This window comes from Hemibagrus wyckioides, linkage group LG16, assembly GCF_019097595.1.
Source record: "Hemibagrus wyckioides isolate EC202008001 linkage group LG16, SWU_Hwy_1.0, whole genome shotgun sequence".
Classification (NCBI taxonomy): domain Eukaryota; kingdom Metazoa; phylum Chordata; class Actinopteri; order Siluriformes; family Bagridae; genus Hemibagrus; species Hemibagrus wyckioides.
The window spans coordinates 11,276,832-11,298,569 of NC_080725.1; the positions used below are offsets into that span (position 1 = coordinate 11,276,832).

At 39.3% G+C, this 21,738-nt stretch overlaps 1 protein-coding gene across 1 annotated transcript; it reads right to left on the reverse strand.

The window, feature by feature from the left end:
• Positions 1–400: 400 nt before the first annotated feature.
• Positions 401–20,144, reverse strand: glis3 (GLIS family zinc finger 3). Its single transcript, XM_058412753.1, has 11 exons — positions 19,887–20,144; positions 18,351–18,744; positions 16,517–16,694; positions 15,204–16,371; positions 8,786–8,947; positions 8,587–8,697; positions 6,213–6,345; positions 6,028–6,133; positions 3,367–3,515; positions 2,725–2,889; positions 401–2,626 (listed from the first exon to the last, which is right to left on the reverse strand). The coding sequence occupies exons 2-11, from the start codon at positions 18,691–18,693 to the stop codon at positions 2,505–2,507; spliced, it is 2,637 nt and encodes an 878-aa protein (XP_058268736.1). The 5' UTR covers positions 18,694–18,744; positions 19,887–20,144; the 3' UTR covers positions 401–2,504.
• Between the last annotated feature and the right edge of the window lie 1,594 nt (positions 20,145–21,738).

The following is a 21,738-nucleotide window of genomic DNA, read 5'->3' on the forward strand; positions in this document are numbered from 1 at the left end:
TCAAGGTTGGTAGAATGAACAGAGAAAGGAACAGAGCAGCCTTCGAAGCTGAGCACTTCCCTACTAAACAGTAGGCCAAGATAGTATCCTGATACTATCGCTGCTCTGTAGGCTGCCATCCATCCGGTTCTGTACAGTGGTATGCAGTATTTTCAGTAGTATTTTCTCAGAAAAAAATATTATTATTAGAGTAAGAATAAGAACTTTGGGAACTGAGTAATCAGACATTGTACTCAACTTCCCTCTTGCTATCCATATTTAAATATGTGATATATATATATATATATATATATATATATATATATATATATATATATATATATATATATATAAACCTAAATCATAAATATCATGTGGTATCATAAATACCACAGCAAAATCCTGGTAGTACTTACTATTATGGTTAAATGTGCATTAAATACATATCAGCTTTATTTCAAACACATTTAATAAACTTTCATGTGCACTATGTGAAAACAGTTATATTATCATGGTTAGGGCTGTACTAATAAGATACTGAGTACTGACCTATGTTTTCTGGAATGCACGAGACACTGTGACTGAAACAACACATAATGTAAACGAGTCTGCTGCCATTGTGGCTGGTGTTTTGCATAATTTGGCAACAGAAGCTTGGAAAAGTAGGATAGTGAATATGTAATGAACATCATGGTAGTGCCATAGTTCAGTTTTATAAAGATGATGAGAGTCAGTGTTATCCACAACCTATTGAGAAAAAACAAAACAAAACATACATCGCAGTAAATACACACACACATGCACGCACACACTCACATGACATCAGTTCTCAATAGATCTATGATTTGCAGTCTTGAATTGATTTTAATTTGTGACACTGGAACAGGTTGAATAAAAGCCTATATGATGTTTTGTATATATGGTAATAGCATGTAATTGCATGAGCTTCAAACGTTATACAAAAATAAGATAAGCATGTGAGATCGTAGAGAGAGTAGACTGTCTTGTTATTAAAATCACAATCAGTTTTTTTTTTTAACATAGGTTTGCTGAGGCAATATCAAAGTTATTGTCGAAGGCAATGGATACTGCATGGATAAAGATAGCACTAGGGAACAGTCATGTGAAGAACTCTAAAGACCTATAATCATCATCATCATCATCATCATCATCATCATATAAAACTGCAATATAACCCAGCAACTATTGACTCAATTTGTTGCAAACTGCCCTTGTACTTTGTGTGAAGTATCTACTTCCTGTGAAATTATTGTACAGAAGTACTTAAGGAATCGATTTCCCCAATATCCCATATTCATTGTCTAATTAGTTCTAACCTCACAAACATTTGGTGATTTGAAATACTCATCTGGTCACTAGCACAGAATAACAGAATAACAAGCGAACTATTTGGCTCATAATGTGTGCACGTGCATGATGTGAAAAGTACCTTCATCAAAAAAAATACCTTATGAGGCACAGTCATGTCCTCTGTGATCTTGATGATCACATCTTTAAATGCTTTTTGTTTTCAAGTTGCAACTGATATACCACACCACGAGCCAAGACAATGGAGGTTTTGACTCCAATGCTAGTAGTTATGCAAAACATTGTAATTAGAGCTTGTAAATGCAATTTCATTTTGTCACTGTCAACATTTGCATGTAAGGTGTTCTCAGTGCAATTTAGCTGAACCGCCTGCCTTTAAACTCCTTTTCTAGTGTTTGAGACAGAAAAAAGTTCAGTCCTGGTACTGTCATGATTGCTGTGTTAAAGAAACAGAATGGTGATACTTCTATTTATTCGAAACTTCATTATGTGCTTCATTAATGCATAATGTGATCATCTCTGAGGCACTGTTGTTTATATACATTTTCACACTATATTTCAAAGATAACTGGAATAAACTTATGTTTAAATCAGGTCACATTTACCATGTGTTCAAACAGTCTGCTCCTGCGGTATTTATGATTAAACATTTCCATTTTCTGAAAGAAACGCATGGCAGTTCAGTTAGCAGTTGATGCTAAGTGTAATGAGTGTAATTGTAGTCACTGAGAAGCCATTTCTCATTAATTAACCTACTAAGCTGAGAAAAATGTTGATACTCCGGAATGTTTTGTCTAGTTTTCATGGTCACAAGTCTTTACATTGTCAGTATAAAATACTTACACGCTATCCAGCTATGCTGCTAATCTCACTGGATAGCTAGCTTCAGCTATCCAGCGTTCTCACATAGCGTGCGTATTGCGTTAGGCTTCCTCTGTCACAATTCACAAATAAGATTTCATAGGACTGAGATTTTTAGATAAAAAATAATAACAATTCCAAAAGTTGCAATATATAAAAACAGGAATAAGAAACAACATTTAGAACGGTAGCTCACTTCATTTGGTTATGACAATTCTGATAAATTCAAGTACAAATTTTTTTGTTTATTTTTGATCCCATGACTAAAAGACTACAAGTTCAGTAAGAAATCAGTATAGATATATGCATGATCAAAGCCGGCCCTCTGTGTGGACTCATGAGAGCTGGCTTGGGCATCGCTCCATGTGATGTGCGTGTATGTGAAGGTAGTTATCATCTGACACCGAATGCTCCTGATCGCCTAAAGAATCCTCATTTCTGCCATGTGGATCAAACTCTGGAGTCACAAACAAATAGGACATTAAGATGAAAAGAAATACATGTATGGTATGGTGTGTGTGATGTATATACAATCATATGTAAATGACTGTGCACCTGTGATGCCCGTGAGAGCTTGGTGGTTCAGCTCAGGTTCCTCTTGATCTGTGCCTGAGGAACCCAGACTGTCCTCGAACATGGGGATCTGCATCATGGAACAGGCAGAGATCTGCTTTCCTGTCTGCGAGGGCGAGCACACCGTCTGGGTATGACTCGGGAAACCTGAGGAGTGTTGTGAAACACACACAATAGTTTTTTGGGGGGCTGAAAGTTGTTCTTTAAACAGCTCATTACAATTTATCTAAGCACCGCTGTGCCGTGCCTCTCAAATCAGCACAAGCGTGGCATGAATTTGATCAGATTACTTCCTTTGAGCTTGGAAAACATTAGGAGTCATCCTAGCTAGCACGAGATAAAGTCTGGATCAGACAAGACCTATTTTTGACTTTGCCTAACAGACAGCCATCTGTTGCTCCTGAAATGGAAGCACAAATTCATGAATCATTCAGCTGAACTTTTTCGGCCTGGCCATAAAAAGTCAATATGCATGGGGGAAGCTGTCTTGAAAATGCATTCTCTTTTGTCTCGGTGCAAATGCCCCATGGTTACTAGACCCTATGTTTAAATAAAGATTCTCTTTCTAAAATACCGGGTGTATAAAAGGAATATTACAAGAAATTGCCATTGACTATAACTTACTCTCCTGAGCTGGAGGGAGGGACGCTGCCGTGTGCTCCAGGTATCCTGGAAGTCTGCTGGTTTTTTGTGCTGCCACCATGTGGTGGTGCGAATGAGGAACTGAAGGTGTGGCCTGACAGGTCGGATGCTGTGTAACAGGAGCATCAAACCTGCAAAAAATGTTTGTGTCTGCAGTAAATTCTATATCTTTGACTGCAATCTTTTCATATAATTTAAGCTGAGATTGACTATTTAACATATTTAACAAAGACGTCTCCAATGTCAGTGCTTTGTAGCTCTCGGTACGTTTTCCACCACAGGAGAATCTACAGGATGGAGGAGTTTGCAAGTGACAGAAAAAAAGATAACAAATGTTTATGGCTGTTATGGTATAAGTGGTAACAGGAACTAGCATGGGAAATGAGAAAAAGTGTGTCATTATTTAAGAAATAAGTTGAATGTAATAGTCAATGAATTGCTGTGGTATAAAACGCTCTGTGCTATGTACTGTTATAGAAAAAAAGAGCCACATCACACCAGGCTATTGTTGATTATTTTCCTATAACAGCACACCCTCTTGTGTTTATCCCTTTTAGTTTTGGGAAATGCTGAAATGCTTCACTGTTAGACAGAAAATCTTATAATTAATGAGTAAAATTACTGTTATATCTTTTTTTCAGGTTTTCTGTGTTATAATATCAGAACTACAGATTTAAAGCTGAACTACTAGTGGATAATGGGAAAGAAAGAAGCATGAGAATTTTTTACAACTAATTTAACACACAGAACAGCAATTACACCAATCTGCTTGCCTCATCCCATTTGTTCCAATCGTCTGAATTAGTGAATTTCGGCTTCACTCTGGTCAATGGCTATAGCTTCAATCAAAACAGAGTCTTAAGACCAATGAGGCAGGGGACAATTTGCTCTTACTAGCTGATTCTCTTTTCTGGTTGCACATTGCATGGCACACGTACCGCTGGTGCAGCAACAATCGCGGGCCGAGCGTAACCATGAGCATCTGGCCCTTGTAAAACCACAGCGGTTCCCTCTCACTGCTTTTGAATTTGAAGAAATAGATCTCTATGGACCGGCTGTGTAACAGCGTCGCTGGCAATCCCAAAATGTAAACTTCATAACAAAAAAAAAAAAAAAAAAAGCTTTGCCACAGTAGACGCTTACAACTCACAAAAGCCTGTCTGGTGTCTTTCACAGGGCAGAAAAATGGCACTTTATTTTGATCAGATTATTCCAACTATAAGCTTGCTGCCATAAATCCATGACAACCAATGACCAAGGACTTTGTTGCAGATCAGACAGAAAGAGAAAGATTGTTGGGGTATTTCAATCTGTCATAGCAACCCACTTTGCCAAGGTGAACCAAAGAAGAATGCAATTCTGTCCATTGCAGATTTCTTCATTGAGAGTGGACCAAAACATAGTATTGGGGAGGGGCGGGGGAAAAAACATACTGCGCAGATGAGAAAAGAGAGGATTATGCAAACCAATTCATCACCCTTTGCAAAAAACACAGACACTAGAGTATAGAAATAATGCCAGCTTAATGTGCCGACTAAAATTTCTGTGCTTGCTCTAATCTGCTGAGCGAATAAAAATATACCTGATGTAATTTAGCACATGCAGACTCTTTCCTTTTCATTTTTCTTTCTTTTAGTTCTTTCTTTCTCTAAAGCAGCGAGCGGTTTCTAAGCCCAGCTGGAACCTTTAGGAGGAACACGGACTACTATGGTTCAGAATACTCATTTTAAAACCCTCATTATTGTTCATTTGCTATAATGGCCACTGTGAATGGAAATGTTCTGCTTCTCCCGTTGGGGACAAGTGAGTGAACAAATTAATGAATTTCTGGGCAGAATTCAAAGCCATTGCACATTGTTTCATTTGACATTGACAAATTTGTGGCCTCATTAGAGTGTTAATTTTAAGTGCTAGCCTTTATTTGTTATAGTTCAGGTTCTCTTGTGACTAGACTTCCATTTCACTCAGTTTCCTGTCAGCAAATTTGTTTGTGATTTATAGAGATACTTTATCCCTGTGCGTAACAGTGAATGGACGCTCATTATTAGGGTTAACTATGCTATAACTACAGTATGACAGCAAGACCAGGATTATCTGTAAAGGAACTGGATATTCAAGTGGGTATTTTATAAAACTCGGCTTAAAGAATTTCTTACACCCACCAGGCAGTTTAACAGGATCACCAGAACACCTGCTCATTTATCCATACGTCATCAGTTTTATACATAGTGCATCAATGAGCAATGTTCCTATTAGTGGCCAATAAGTGTATTTTATAACAGCTATACATGCAGCCATTGTCATTTGTCATGTTACATGGAAACTGGAAATGTCCATCCATCCATGGGGATCATATCCCAGGAGACTTGGGGGATAAGGCATGGAAGGGGCACCAATCCATTGGCACAAACACTCACACACACACCAGACAATTCAGAGATGCCAATCAGCCTATAACACATGCCTTTGGACTGAAAATAGAAACTGGAGTACTAGAAAATCAATCATAGACTTCTGACCAATCAGAGTGGAAAATCCAACAGAAATGCTTTTGCTGAATAATTTTACTGGACAGAACATTATGTGTATTCTTGGTGCAGTTTACTAAAACAGATTCACATTTCCTTTAGAAGGATAGAGTACCTGCTGTTAGGTGGAGGTAGTGCAGATATTGGGACATGAGAGCCACAGGAGGAATGCTGAATCTGACCAGGAGTGACTTGGCGGGACTGGTCGAAGGAGAATACACCTAGCAAACAGACAGAACACACTCAATCACTCTGGTGCACATTTAACCATCTCACTCAGTGAAAGCAGAATGGTTGTACCTGTGTACATGTCAGCAGGAAGACAAGAAGAACGGCTTTCCATCAGCTCCAGAGGTGACAGGCTGTGCTGCAGAGGCTGGATAGTTAAACACTCAGAAAGCCCATCCTGGTAGATCTCAGTGCTGGATCTCAGCTGTTACATAGAAAAGAGAATCTAATTATGGACTGCACTTTCTATGGGTTATAGTACATTTTCCACAGAAAGATAAAATGTTAATACTGATGTTCTAAGGGTAATGCCTGCTTAGACAACACATGACCGAGCTAAACTGTACAAGTTCAAGAACCTGATCCACTCCCAATACCACCAGTCTGGAAGTAGTCTTCCAGATACTAAAGTCTGCTTTAGTATCGTAGGCATGTGAGAAACCGAATATGTTGTGGTCAGAGAAAATCCATTGGTTGTCATGTTGCTGCGGCTGAATTCCTGCCAACAGCAACTAACTAACTAACTAAATAACTAGCTAACTAACTAACTAACCAAGCACAAGGTTTTGGTGGGTTTTCTGCCTACAACCTCATTTCAACTTACATATATTTCCGTAAAATGATGTTTAATGGTTTTATTTAAATCCATTTAAATGTAAAACATGATTTTATTGCTTATAATAAACTTCATCTAAACAAGCTTCTACTGACTAGTTTGAATGATGTAGATTGAGTGTGATCAGTTCATGTGGTATTAACGTAAACCAGTTACACTGTGAAATCTCATGAAGATGTTGGTGCTGATAGGAATTATAACTGTACTATTAAATTTAGGAGACTACAACATGCATGGTAGAATAGAGCAGTGGTAATGTGTCTGTTGTAAAATACTAGTGTGAGTTCAGTGTACAGCTTTGAAAACATCAGATGGTTCCAGATGGAAATGACAGGATTTACCTAAACCCTCCTAAAACGGTTTTCTTTGCATTTGCCGCCTGTGCCAAATTGTACTCCATGTCCACAGAGAGCTTTTGGTACATATCTATATTTTCTCTTTTTGGGAACGCCCTGCACTCTTCTCTTTCTGGTCCCGGTGTGCTCAGGACACATCATCCTTGTTAGACTTGTTGACTCCATAGCTTTTCTTGCTAAATGACTTCTCCGAACTCACACAGGCTTTACAGCTGGGAAATACTTTTAGCTGCTTTCACAGTTAAAATGTGAGATCCATGGTTTACGTCACACTGTATGTTCTAATCTGTGTTTCATCTTTGTTCTAAACTGATTCTTAATTAAAAAAGTTGAAATGTTGATATAATGTACCTTTAAAATGATTCAAGTAAATGGACCATAATTAGTATTTTAGGTAAAGCTTTGAAGGAAGAATACATGTATATTCACCTTTCCAGGTTAAAAAAAAAGGTAAATATAGTGGACGCTTTATTGCAACACTGCAGCAATAACGACAGCTACAGTTTTTAGTGTATCTGAATTTTAAAGTTTGATAAGATCTTCCTTTACATCAAGGATCTTCTTCAGCTCTTATCCAGACTGAGCTAGTGTGGCTTTTTTTTCCCAACAGCAGCTATGTCTGTTTCCACTTATTTCCTTAACTGATCATGGTCTTTAAGTGTATTACTCAAATGTGATTCCTGTTTGGTTGGAATGAAAATCCATATCAGCCCATTGCAGATAATATTGAGGACACTCGGTTAATAGCTTCAAGCAATAGATAGATGGATCAAGGATATATTCATGATTAAGTATGTAATCTAGCGAGCACTTTGGAGAATAGATAGACAGAGTGTTTGGCTTGATTGAAGCCTGACTGCTTCTCTCTGTTCAAGTGAGCATTATTTTTGACGCAGAGGAACAACTGCCTACGTCGGACTTTAAAACTTAATAAGACGATTTTAAGACTTCTGTGATTAAAAGGGCATGAATTCCTAAACCCTATTTTAGATATCATGTTTGACATGAGCATAGATTACAAGAAACCTTTATAAACAGGTTGACATTTGGCATAGCATGCATGCTAGAGTTAACGGCAGCTATTTCAAGCACATCAGTGACATTATCCGCAGAAAACATATGCTGCAAAAAAAAAACTCTCGTTTTCGCTTCAAGTCCAAAAGCGGCATACTCTAAGTAGCTGTATCTATGGTGATGCCATTTGTTTTTCCTTTCGGTGATAATGAGCACAGCTCCTACACGAGTGCGAAGTCTGCCCTTGCAAATGGTTGTTATGCATCATAAGCATATGATGGCATATTAAAAGACAAGCATGTTCTGCAGAACAGAGAAGCACTTTATCTTAGACTTATTATTAAGTGATGGCCGACATGTTTGTTACTGACTTAGGTTGTGTTGAAGAATTCCTTCAGATTGACGTACAAGATTAGCAAGTGCAGCACTGGTGTGATATTCCCCTAGTGCCTTTTCTCACCTTCTTCCTGGCCTGCTGCTCCTTGGTGGAGTGCGATTTGACGTGCTTTCGCAAAGAGCTGGGATCGGTGTAGCGTTTTTGGCAGCCTTGAACCTGACACGCGTATGGTTTCTGAAACACACAGGCATCAGTAATTCAGTAAGTGGACCTCCACCACCTTTGGACGTTAGTGTGTTCTGGATTTGGAATGTAGACTCACCGTGTCGACATGTGTGCGCTGGTGCTTGGCACGGTCGCTGGAGTTGCTGAAGGCTTTCTGACAGCCGGGGTGCTGACACATGTACGGTTTCTCTCCTGTGTGGCTTCGTAAGTGGATTTTGAGGTTCTCTAGGCGGGAGAACGCCTTCTGACAGCCTTCAAACTAATATTAAAAAATGGAGGAGAAGAGAGACATCATTAGAAATGTTCACATCAAATAGGTTTTTTTGTACAGAAAAGACACTTGACCCGAGGACCAACCAGCGTTGTCTCCACATGCTTCAACCAGGAGGGGTCAGTATTTTCCTGTTCAAATCAATTAATTGTCTCCTTTCTGAATTCATTACCCACTACCCACAGCTCTGGAATTGAGGTAAAGGCATTTTCTTGTCAATTACTGTATAACAACATACTGTTTATGATTAATGCAAGTGAATCATTAGTGACCAAGTTTTGAATTTTCCCTTTTCCTCAAAAAAAAATCCCACAGTATTAGCTCTTCAGTGAGCTCACCCTTAAGGTATGCAAAGCCTCTGCTCTTTGTCCTCTCCATGGTCAAGTGTGGAATGTCTATTAACTTGGCTGCAAGTGCATAAAATCTATTGAGAACTGATGACCTTGTTTAAACTTGCAATGGAAACAGAACCGGCTGTTATGATGTGACATCTCATCGTGTTCACGGGGATAATAAAGATGGCTGAGATTCCTTCTCATGTGTTCATTACACTTGCTTGGACTTGAATCCCTTGTCAAATATTCCTCATTTCCTGTTTTCATAAGACTGGAATGCTGGCTAAATATAAATAAGTAATCTGGAGTGTGAGAGTATGCTTGCAGCACAAATGGCTGTGATCAGAAGCGAGATGAGAAAATCCAAACAATAGCATTAAATCCTTAATCCCATTGGTGTGGACACAAATAACCTTGTCCTGATAGATACAATTTAGTTGCCGTAATTGGGTTAGAAACCACAGTTTGACGTTTGGAGTCAATTTGGAAGGCTTTCAACCCTGATTAGATTGGAAAACTCCAATCCCATTTGGCAACACTGATTTCTACACAAGTATCTAGACTGCCAAATAGAAATTCTGAGACATCCAGAACAACATCTTTGGCAAATATTAAATAATGGTGTGATTTAAATGATTGATAATGACAATATGGGCTAATTTATCATGGGGTTGGCATTTTCTTTTTACTGGAAAAGGAAATTTTCCATATCACACTGCCCTTTCTCTTGAGTCTACAGATTTTTAAAGCAAAGGAAATGACAGATGGATGACAACTTCATGCAAAGAAAAGAACAACATAAATGGCCTTTTTGGTCAAACCATAAAAGGTTTTTGGCTTCCACAAGCTGCCAAACCAGCTTTAATGCTCCTTCAGAGACTCAAATCTCTGAAGCTGTCCTGGAGCAATGAACACCATAATTCCGAAAGATTTTCCTACAGTTGGTGTTTTGATGACGGTAATGGAGAGCGCTGTCTACCAAATCGCCCCAGAATGTCCCATAAATGTTCAACTCGGCTGAGATCTGGGGACTCTGAAGGCCACACCATATCCCCGGTGAACCTTCCTGGTCTGCCCAAATGTGGGTGTCATCTTGGAAGCGATAAAGGAATGGAAATGTTTCTTCAGAGGATAAAGGTGATCAGTAGTAAAAACTTTGCATTGATTTGGAGTCACACCTCACTCAAATGGGACAAATGGAGTCAAATGAACCCCTATAACATAACAAAGACACTATTGTCATCCGTCTATATACTTCTAGAGAAATGTTTGTGGGACCTCCTCCTCCCAATTCAACTAGTCTTAATTGGCACTCAAGTATTAACTCCCATTTTCACTAAACTCAAATGAACAATCCCTTTATCTTGTCCATAATTATTTTTTTTTTCAAAGAAAAAAAATGGCATCAAATTATAGCTGTGTACTAATTTTAGACAGCCAATCGTGCTGCTGACATTTAATGATAACTAGGTAGCCTTGCGTAAAGTTAAAGTGGGTACTACTACATTTTTTTTCCAGCTTGGCCATTCCATTGTGGCTTCACATTGATTGGCCTCTCATTACACGGTGAGTTTGTTTGAAATGCCGAGTGTTTTGGACTGGGATAGAACTCTCAGTCGTCAAAGGAGCCAAGGGGAAGGGAAGACTGTGCTAATTCACAGTCCATTCTTACAAAAGGAGAGTAATTTTTCAAAGCATCAATAAAAGAAAATCCCACAACAACTGTGTACAAAGTCTCCTTCTAAATAATAACTGCCAACTGTATCAAAAGTGTGACACTGAATGACTAAGATGTTTAAAATAAAACCTTAGAGGAATGTATATTATAGACAGTGCTTCATCCCTTTTCTTGTTTCTTCCAACGATCCCTCAAAAGGTGTTGGGAATAGAAATACATCTTTAATCATCGTTTACACCGTAGGCTGTCCTAAGTGGAACACAAGGTAGAAGAAAATGACTCAAATCAGTCAGCGTTCAGCTCAGCGCTACGGCCAAGAACACGTGCAACATGAAACAGGTGCATTCAGAGTAGCCTTTCAGGTTTATTTAATAAAGCTCTGGACCGTGCTGGCTCCTCTGAGAGACTGAAGGTCTGAAAAGACAGCAGTGTGTCTCCTCAAAGCTGTAGTCAGTCAAATAACTATGGCAGACTGCCACATGGTGCCACACAATGCCAGTGCCATCCCAATGCCAGCAGTCAGCCTGGTAACATCTTTCCCTCTCCTCCTTTTTCTATCTTAACAACATTTTTTTCTCTCTCTCTCTCTCTCTCTCTTTTTTATGGCCATGGCACTCTTTTTATTCATGAAATTTTCAATTGTCTTGAATATTAAGGAAATTGTAAGTTAGAGGGCTGATGAATGTTCAACAGAAGTGGCTATCCTTCAAATAGCATGTTTACATTATTGTATATACTCTAATAACATATAATTTCTATAGTAATAACAGTCACTCGTAAAACGGACTCTCGATGGCTAAAAGTGAGCGGATGAGAAAAGCATTAGAAAGAAACACGGGGTGGTGAAGCTTTCTGCAAGTAGTTAGCACTTTGTAACTGTCAGTATGTGTTCCACCATGAGTTTCCTGCACTTTCTAATTTCTCAGTGACATGACAAGCTGCATTTTTGTGTTAAATCAAAGAGGGAAATGAAGTCTGGTCACAGAACAACTACTTTTTGCTACATGATAATAGGAACCAACATAATAAAATGACATGTAACTATATAACTTTGTCGTTTATTAAAAAAAATATAGTAATTGTTGGTAAACTGCTGTGGTATAAGAGGTCTAACCCTCTGGCATGCTTGTGATTTATTCATGATTTTTGCACAAAGCCGAATGATCCAGAGGTAAACTTGGCACTTGGTGTCACATCTGGTGTAATGGACAATAAGCCCTATATTCACCTCAAAATGGAGGCACATCAAAAACAGAGAGAGAAACAGAGTGCTTTCCAGACTGTTATGAGGAACATTGCTCACAGGATCATCAGTGTACTCAGGCCTTGAATATTAGGATGCCTTTGCCTGCTTTACAGCAAATGTTTTACAGTTAGAAAGCTTGAGAAAAGCAAGACCTCTTTCTGTCTCCTTGATGGTGAAGAAACAGGACTAACAACAGCTGCTGAAAGTGACTAAAAATCTGCAAGGCACTCAGTATAAGAGTTCCTGGAAGAGACAAACAACTTAAAAGCAATCCTTACAGAACCTTGCTTTCTGCTATTTCTGGTGGACAGGCCAGAGTTTCTCCCTGCTACTATGGTAACTCCGAACACGAATACCTGCTCTTCGGGTACAAAACCCCAGCTGTCAGTTCTTAACTGCAGACTATTGTCTGCTGCACTATAATTTCATAAAAGCTACAAGGAACAAATATAATAACTAATATGATATTTCTGCTGTGAAGGGAATGTATAATTTTACAAGTTAAATACAACCTTCAAAGAAAGGAAGTTTCTTGTAGATGCACAACCAAACTTCATTACATTCATTCAGGAGGATACACTATACTGAATGCTTAGCATTTGAAACATCCGGAAGTTGTGTCCGTAGGAAAAACGGTTAAAAATGGTGTCAGATATAACTGACTGAGAACAAGTCGAAACATGCTTTGCTTCCCTCCCTTCAATTGTGTAGTGTAAGATGATCTTATTGATTATGATCCTAAAGCTCATATATCTGATTGGTCTTTCCTGTATGGTTTGTCTCTCACTCAGCCTTTATAGGAGTGGTTTTACTATTCAGCAGAGTTTCAGTGTTTTAGGCGTGAAGAAATTCTTCTAACACTTCTAACTTGAATTCTCTTTGGTTCATGTGTAGGTTATGCAGTTTTATAAGGAAATGGACTAGTAGGTTGTTCCAAGCATCTTCTACAGACTCGTAAACAACTCGTAAACATTTCCACAAGTCACAGAATTATGGCTGCTTTGAAAGTCATTTGAAGTATAGTCACTATAAATTGGATCTACTACATGCTGTCTTCACGGAGCCCATTAGAAGGAAAAAGAAAGTAGAACAAAGAGCACAATCCTGCTGGCTGACTGAATCCAGGGTTTACACGGTAGAATTTTCAGCCTGATTTTGCTGTCGTAAACATATTCTTTGCGCTGACTGATGATGTAAACAGAACACAATAATTTTCTTTATCACAAGTCCATCATTAGAGGCTCTTATTGTATAATTTATCTCCTACGTTTCGACGAGTAGTAAAAATGCTGAAATTGCACAGCTTAAAGCCAAATTACTGTATATTGGTCATTTCAATGAGAGCTAATAGCCTCACTTTTTGTCAAATTTGCACATGGCACTCAGTTTCTTCTTATTCAGTTCTTGATGAGGTGTTATCATATTGCCATGTGTGATGAAAACGTGGGTTTGCAGCAAAAGAAACCTCACAGAAACTTGTGCCTTCTTATACACTAAAAAAAACGAATGTGGCAGCTTTATCATAATGATATCTTACAGACATTACAGCCAACACCCTGAGAAACTAACAGCGCTAAGTGATATCTGTAAATATTTTAAGGTTGTTTTCTCAAGCTAATTATATAATATAAAGATTACACTGGAGTACATAGTGGTGGGAACAAAACCACCACGGTAAACACAGAGAATATACATGATATTCATTGTAAATCTCCCCAAAGCATATTTGGAATTAATTGCTTTCCCTGTTCTGTGTTCTTGGAAATACTCTGGAATTCATCGCCTTCAGCCACATTTAATACATAAACCAAAATGCTCATTAGGATGCCAACCTATTTAATTTCTTGGTGTAGTATGACTGCTGGTTTCTGGTTTAATAGGCACTGAAAACAGCACAGTTTAGTCTATTCAGGCCAACTAATATAAGCAATAACATATTTAACCTGCTGCCTTATTACCTGTTTACTTGATTTTTTTTTTTTTACATATATGTACCCATGTTGCAGTAGGTTTATAAAACCGTAAACTTTTCAAGGTTGTCAGATATGAAATCTCTGAGATTTTCAGAGAGAACTGCCTGTGTCCATGTATTTTTTACCTCTTCGGTCTATAATTATGTGCTCGACAAAGCCATTCAACTGTTCCAGGCTCCATGGCAACAGGAACGGTTTTAAGTAATGAGTAAGTGTTTGGAGTGAAAGGTCGGCCATAGGTATGTGCACCATTAATGATTGCCAAGATCAGATGAGAAAAGGAATGGCCGTAGATTGCCACTTTACTAACTTGAACTTGTGGACTGTCACAGCAGGGACTGAGCTACAGGGTCAATTCCTTATTTGCAGTGTCTAGGCAAGCCTTTTACTAAAAATGTGCGAGTAAGGAGAGAGGTAACCTAGCACTAGCACTGTACCTAACAGTCCATCTCAGGCTATGTCATGCCCTCTGGAAGCCATTTGACTGCTGACAGCTTTTCCAGCTGAGAAAAGTTGCTAACAGGAAGCAGACCGTTTTTCTGCCAGCGCTTAAGTGAAGGCCCTTTTGTGCTTTTTTTTTTTTTTTTTAATAACGACATAATTGCCAAAGCTCCCTTGTCAGTTATCAGAGACTCTTAATAAGCTGATGGCCAGAAATACAAGAGGAAAATACCTTCACATTTGAAGCATCATCCTGCCTGAGACCAGCAATGACAACACATCAAAACGTACAATGGACTTTAAACTGCCATCTTAAATGATGTGGAGTGGCAGACTTTCATTTAAAGTGAAAGCCCCTTGAGATGCTTTGGCAGCCTTGTTAAAATGGCACTCTAAAGAACCATTTAAGTCAAATTTCTACACCCCTTTCCAACAGACATGATTCAGAGACATTAAAGATATATTTGCACAGATCTACGGCATGATATGTGCTTATGTGAATAACAGGAGAATCAGCATTGAACAAAGATTCATCTAATACTCTACTAACACATGGCTGTACTCTGCATACCGTACATCTGTTAGGTTTCTCCCCCGAATGTACCCGCATGTGGATTAAGAGTTTGTAACGAGCATTGAAAGGCTTGTGTCTGCGTGGACACCCTGCCCAGAAGCAGATGAAGTCCTCTCCTTTGCGCTGATCAATATGTAGCTTCTCAATGTGCTTGACCAGCTCCTCTTGTTGACTGTATGTGGCATTACAATCCAGCCAAAGGCAACAGTGTCCCCCATTAAATTCATCAAGCTCCCCCTCTTCCTCCTCTAACATTGGGCAAAGAGCCAGGGGAAGAACACCAGGTCTGTCTGTTGGAGGAGTAGATTGTGAGTCTGAGGGATTCTGAGTGCTCTCTATGTGGCCACCTGGAAGTCGGTGTACATGGTGGGAGTGATAAGGTGGTGGAGGTCCCCTAGGTGGGCTTGGGGACCGAACAATGGCTGAAATTTCAAACTGAAGGTGTGTAGTGCTTTCCAGACTGTTATGAGGAACATTATCTCCTGCTGCAATGTTGCTTATAAGGAATTCCTTTCCTGGAAAAAGCTGATGTTCCACTACTAAATTAGTTCCTCCTATCTGGCTGTCATGTGCACCCTGTTCTTCTAACCTCTGCATGCAGAGGCTCACTCTTTCAGAATGGTGGCTGCTTGTTAAGGTCTGATTGAAAATGGAACTGGCTTTGGGAGCAGGGCAACCAAAACTGGGATTGGGGATACAGCTTCCCCGTACTCCTAAGAGATGTCCACATACGTCAGACTGCAGTGGTGAGGGAGTAGGCTGCGAGGCTGGAGAACTTTGGGAACCAATTATGTATGCCACCAAAGAGGTTGGTGATGTCCGAATAATGGAGTTGAAGTCGATGCCAAGGCCATCAGACAGAGGCGAGATGGAGAGGGCTCTTTTTTTGGAGCGGCTGCATTGGTGGGGGCTGTTGATGTCTTCCTTAAACAGGTAAGCAGGAAGTGACGTTGCATTGGAGCTAGTGGTGTTTCCAGACATGGCAGTACCTGGTGGAAGGCTCAGAAGTTCTGGACCTTCAGCTGTCTGGCTAAAGCTGCTCTGCTGCCCTAGTGGTGGCAGCACACGATAGCCATAGGGCCAGTCCAACTTGCTGCTGCGTATTGATTGGCTCTCTGCAATGCTGAGGGTGGTGGAAGCCAGGGACTCTCTGGACAACACAGACCTGTACCAGCACATTTACACAAGTATGAGCTCTGTTCCTCAGTTACATCGGTGACTGAACCAATTCAGTTGAACATGGTTTAAAAAAATAATTTTTGCTACTTCTTTTGACATCTTGCATCTCTTACATTTTTGAACTAGATTACCTGGCATCTGTGAAGGGCACAAAAAGGCCCAGAGAGTGAGGAGGGCAGTGCGAAGCAGAGGTTTGGACAGTGGACACTGGATTCACATTCTGTACAACCATTGCACTGCTTGTCACTTGCAGGTTTGATCTGCCATACTCGCCCAACAGCTTTCTGCTGGTCCCCAGTGAATGAGAACCTGTGGAAAAAAGAGGATATTTCTTACTTTCTACAATACAAATGTGGTCATCCCAAAGATTAATGATTAAGAATGCAGACTAATAGAGAACAAAAACAAACCCAGTGGTTCTGTGCAAGTTAATGTTAAACCTAATGCACATTGAATAAAATGCAACCATCAACTAGCATATTCTTTGCCAAAATCATGTATAGGGTATTTAACCAGTTCTTTAAAACATACATATATGCCACAAGTCAGACATATATATTTTCACCTTGCTTCGAAGAGGTAAAAAAGAGAGAAAGGGGGAAATGATCACATTTTCACCGTTTCCTTTTTACACAAATGTTACTGGCAGAATTCTACACAACAGAATTTATACACAACTCATGAAATTTCCAGAGCTTGCGAACACTTTCTGTTAATCAATAACCTATTTTCTTTCTCTGTTTTTCCTGACAGACATAAAAAGAGACAAAGCATTCTGCTTGGTTAGTTTTGAAACACAGTATTTTGCACAGAAGACACTGGGCTATGGGATAAATGGGATAAACTTAAGGTGAAGTCAAACATAAACTCGAGTACGTAACTCAACAGTGCACTTGTTTTGGGCAGACGACTTGAGATCTAAGTTACATGAATAAAGTTGAAATGTCATGGAAATTCTTTTCACGAGCTCAATAATTTCAGCATCTGTTGTTTTCAAAAGTTATATATTGGTTCATACACTGACCAGGCATAACATTATGACCACCTGCATAATATTGTGTTGGTCCCCCTTTTGCTGCCAAAACAGCCCTGACCAGTCATGCACTGTGTATTCTGACAACCTTTCTATCAGGACCAGCATTAACTTCTTCAGCAATCTGAGCAACAGTAGCTCATCTCTTGGATCAGATCACACGGGCCAGCCTTCACTCCCCACATGCCTCAGTGAGCCTTGGCCGCCCATGGCCCTGTTGCCAGTTCACCACTGTTCCTTCCTTGGACCACTTTTGATAGAGACTGACCACTGCAGACCGGGAACACCCCACAAGAGCTGCAGTTTTGGAGATGCTCTGATCCAGTCATCTAGCCATCACAATTTGGCCCTTTGTCAAACTCGCTCAAATCCTTACACTTGCCCATTTTTCCTGCTTCTAACACATCAACTTTGAGGACAAAATGTTCACTTGCTGCCTAATATATCCCACCCACTAACAGGTGCCATGATGAGAAGATAATCAGTGTTATTCACTTCACCTGTCACTGCTCATAATGTTATGGCTGAATGGTGTATATCACAGCTTGACAGCCACCGTGCTTTCAGACATGTATTTATGTTGTATTATGCGACATATTGAGTGGCAGAGGTATGATGTGAGGATGTTGAACTGCTCTGTATCTCTTGGGGACCATCAAGTCTCATGTTCCAGTTCACTGGGCTGAGAAATGTGAGGAATCAGTGAAAGCAGAAAACTTTGAAATTAGACACTGCTGAATTATGAAAGATATAAATTATGAACATCAGCTACACTTTCAAGTGGCACAACATGGTAATACAAGATTTGAGATCATGGAAAACCCTGAAACGGTGGTCTTTCCTTCACAATTTATTTATTTTTTGCTGCTTCAGTGTCATCTGCATATGTAAAAAAAAATATATATATTTATGGCAGCTTTTCAGTTTCTTACCTTTGATACCACTCTGTAAGCCATTTAATCTTGCTGTATTGGAATTGCCAGGTGAGACAGGAAGTGAAGACACTTGTTGCAACGAAGCTTGTGGGACGCTGAAGGTGCCATGATGCTTCCCATTGGTCAACACTTGTCTGCGCAGGCTCAGAGTGGGTAGAAACATCGTACTCCCAGTGCCGGTGCCCATTTCACTTCCAGGACATGGGGTTCTCTGCTGAGAGGAAGCACGGGAACTGCCAGCATGCACTCGGATGGGAGGTACCTGCTGCCCAGTTATGGCACCCAGAGGCTTGGGCATGCTGGTTGGAGAGACCAGGAGATTGCAACCTTTCCCATTCATTTCCTTCAGTTCAGCTTCAGGCAAAGATATGAATGTCCAAGTGGTGTCATGCTGTGAAGACATGTCAATGTTGTCAGAAAAGCAGCCATTGTAGCACATGTACATTAAGATGCAACAGGTAGCATTTCTGCCTCAAGGCTTAAGTTGATCCCGTGCTTGGGTTTCGGGCTGTGCAAAATTTTGTATGGTTTTCCATGTCTCTTGGTTTTCTCTTGGTTTTCCAGTTACCTCTCATTGTCCAAAAACTGTCAGAAGGTGGATTGGCTACACTAAATTGCTCCTACATGTGAATGAGTTGGTAAATATATATGGCACATGGTGGACTGGTATCACATTCAAGGTTCAAGTTGTATTCCTAACTCGTATCCAGTGAATAGGATCTGGATCCACTGCGAGCATCACCAGATTAAATGAATGAATGAATGAATGAATGAAATATTTTTCGTTATCTATAACCACACCAATGTGTCCACGCATGCTATCAATATTTAAATCATGGAAAATAGCATTTTAGAATGAAGAATTCATTTATTTTCATGAACAGTTTTATACTGTTGGAGCTGGAGCCAAGTCTATAGACTACATGGGCATGAGTCTATCTCAGGGCACAATCCATACACACACACACACGTCTTTTCTGAAAAGTGAAGAAACCCAGTGAACACTAAGGAAGCGTACACAGACATGGGGAATTATGCAAAACTCCACATGGACAGTAACCTGAGCTCGGGATCGAAGCATTGAGGCGTTACCTGTCGTGCCACTTTACCTCCTGGAATCAAGATTGATTTGTTTTGATTTGCATACATTTTCTGTTTTGGACTTTTTCAATTAAAATGAATTTTAAATTTGATGTACAAATGTTTCACAACACTACTTTAATAATTAGTAGCCTGGTGCACAATTTGCAACAGGTGTATATGGACAGATATTTAAGTGCGTTAGTATGCTTTTTGGACAATATCTGCAGTCAAAGATATTGATAATCTGCATTATTTCTCTCTCTCTCTCTCTCTCTCTCTCTCTCTCTATTATTTTGTTTAGCTTACATTCCCAAAAATAAAACAATGTGTCAATAAGCGCTAGTATTCGAGACATATAGTTGCCTCCATGCATGATGTGTTTATTTACAATATGACAGGACATTTCAGTGTGCGCGTGGCTAAAGTGGTTTAAAAATAAAAACGTCTCACCCGTGAAAGTCTTCAGGAAGTCTGGAGATGAACTTTCTCAACTGACAGCGCGTGAGAGAACAACACGAATCATATTTCACAGTCACGTGTCGCCGGTTTTTTGAATTGTGTCGCGTCTTTAGAGACAAACGAAGGAAAAGAAAAGAGTCGAAAAGAGAAAAAGTTCTTGTGTTGTGTTATCGCTAACTCTGATGAGGTTGTGCGTAATGAAACATTAAGCGCTCTTTGTGTGTGTGTGTGTGTGTGTGTTCAGAAGCGCGCGCCGTTGCCAGGGGCGGGTAAAGAGTTCAGTGTTCCAGCTCCGGTCACTCTTTACACTCAAAAAACTTTTTTTGTTTTACTGTCACTGCTTCTAACAACTTGAAAAAAAAACTCTAATTGCTTCTTTATTTTTTAACCCATTAATATGCAAAAACAAACAAACAAACAAAACAAAAAAAACCTTGTGATGATCCACAAACCTTTTGGTCGTTTAGTATATATATATATATATATATATATATATATATATATATATATATATATATATTTATATATATATATATATATATAATTATATATATTTATATATATATATATATATATATATATATATATAAATATATATATATATATTTATATATATATATATATATATATATATATATATATATATATATATTTACAGTGTTTTTATTGACTGACTCATATGTAGAGTTTTATCAGAAAGATGATCTTTTCAGTGACTGATGTTTGCTTCCTATATAACACAGTATGATTAACACGCACGAGGATTGTAATACATTTCCATGTAATGAGAAACGAGTAGAAGGTGTTTGGAAGCAGTTCTTGACGATCTCAGTTGCTGCCCTTAGATTTCTATTAACCTGACAGTTTCAAGTGAACAGAATGCTTGTTTTATCTAAGTGCACATAAATTCTGACCCTGATGAGGACAAAGCGGTTACAGAAGATGCTGGAATAATTGAAGAATTAGCTTTTGACAACCCGCCATATTTCCACACTTGTATTCATACAGTATAAACCGATCAGGTATAACTTTATGAGCAGTGACAGGTGAAGTGAATAGCACTGATGATCTCCTCATCATGGCACCTGTTAGTGGGTGGGATATATTAGGCAGCAAGTGAACATTTTGTCTTCAAAGTTGATGTGTTAGAAGCAGGAAAAATGGACAAGCGTAAGGATTTGAGTGAGTTTGACAAGGGCCAAATTGTGATGGCTAGATGACTGGATCAGAGCATCTCCAAAACTGCAGATCTTGTTGAGTGTTCCCCATCTGCAGTGGTCAGTATCAATCAAAAGTGGTCCAAAGGAGGAATAGTGGTGAACCAGTGACAGGGTCATGGGAGGCCAAGGCTCATTGATGCATGTGGGGAGTGAAGGCTGTACCGTATGGTCAGATCAGATGAGCTACTGTTGCTCAGATTGCTGAAGAAGTTAACGCTGGTTCTGATAGAAAGGTGTCAGAATACACAGTGCATGACGGGTCAGGGCTGTTTTGGCAACAAAAGGGGGACCAACACAATATTAGGCAAGTGGTCAAAATGTTGGTGAAGATCTAAACATTGTAGGTGTTAATTCAACACATTTGGAGTCTGACTGAATGAGAGAGCCTTGCTAAAATATTACACATTCATGGTGTTTAATTATTAACATAACAGCAAGGATTCATAAAAGCAGATTTCATAACATGTCAGTCATCCACCTTATTCTGTGTCCTGGATGTTTCACATGTGCTTTTTTTTCTGCCAAAGCATAACCGATGTGCCAAAGATAAATTATATCTGTAATAATGGTCCTTTTCTCTCCGTTGCTGTTGCCTTTCTGCATGTTTGCACAATGATTGCTGC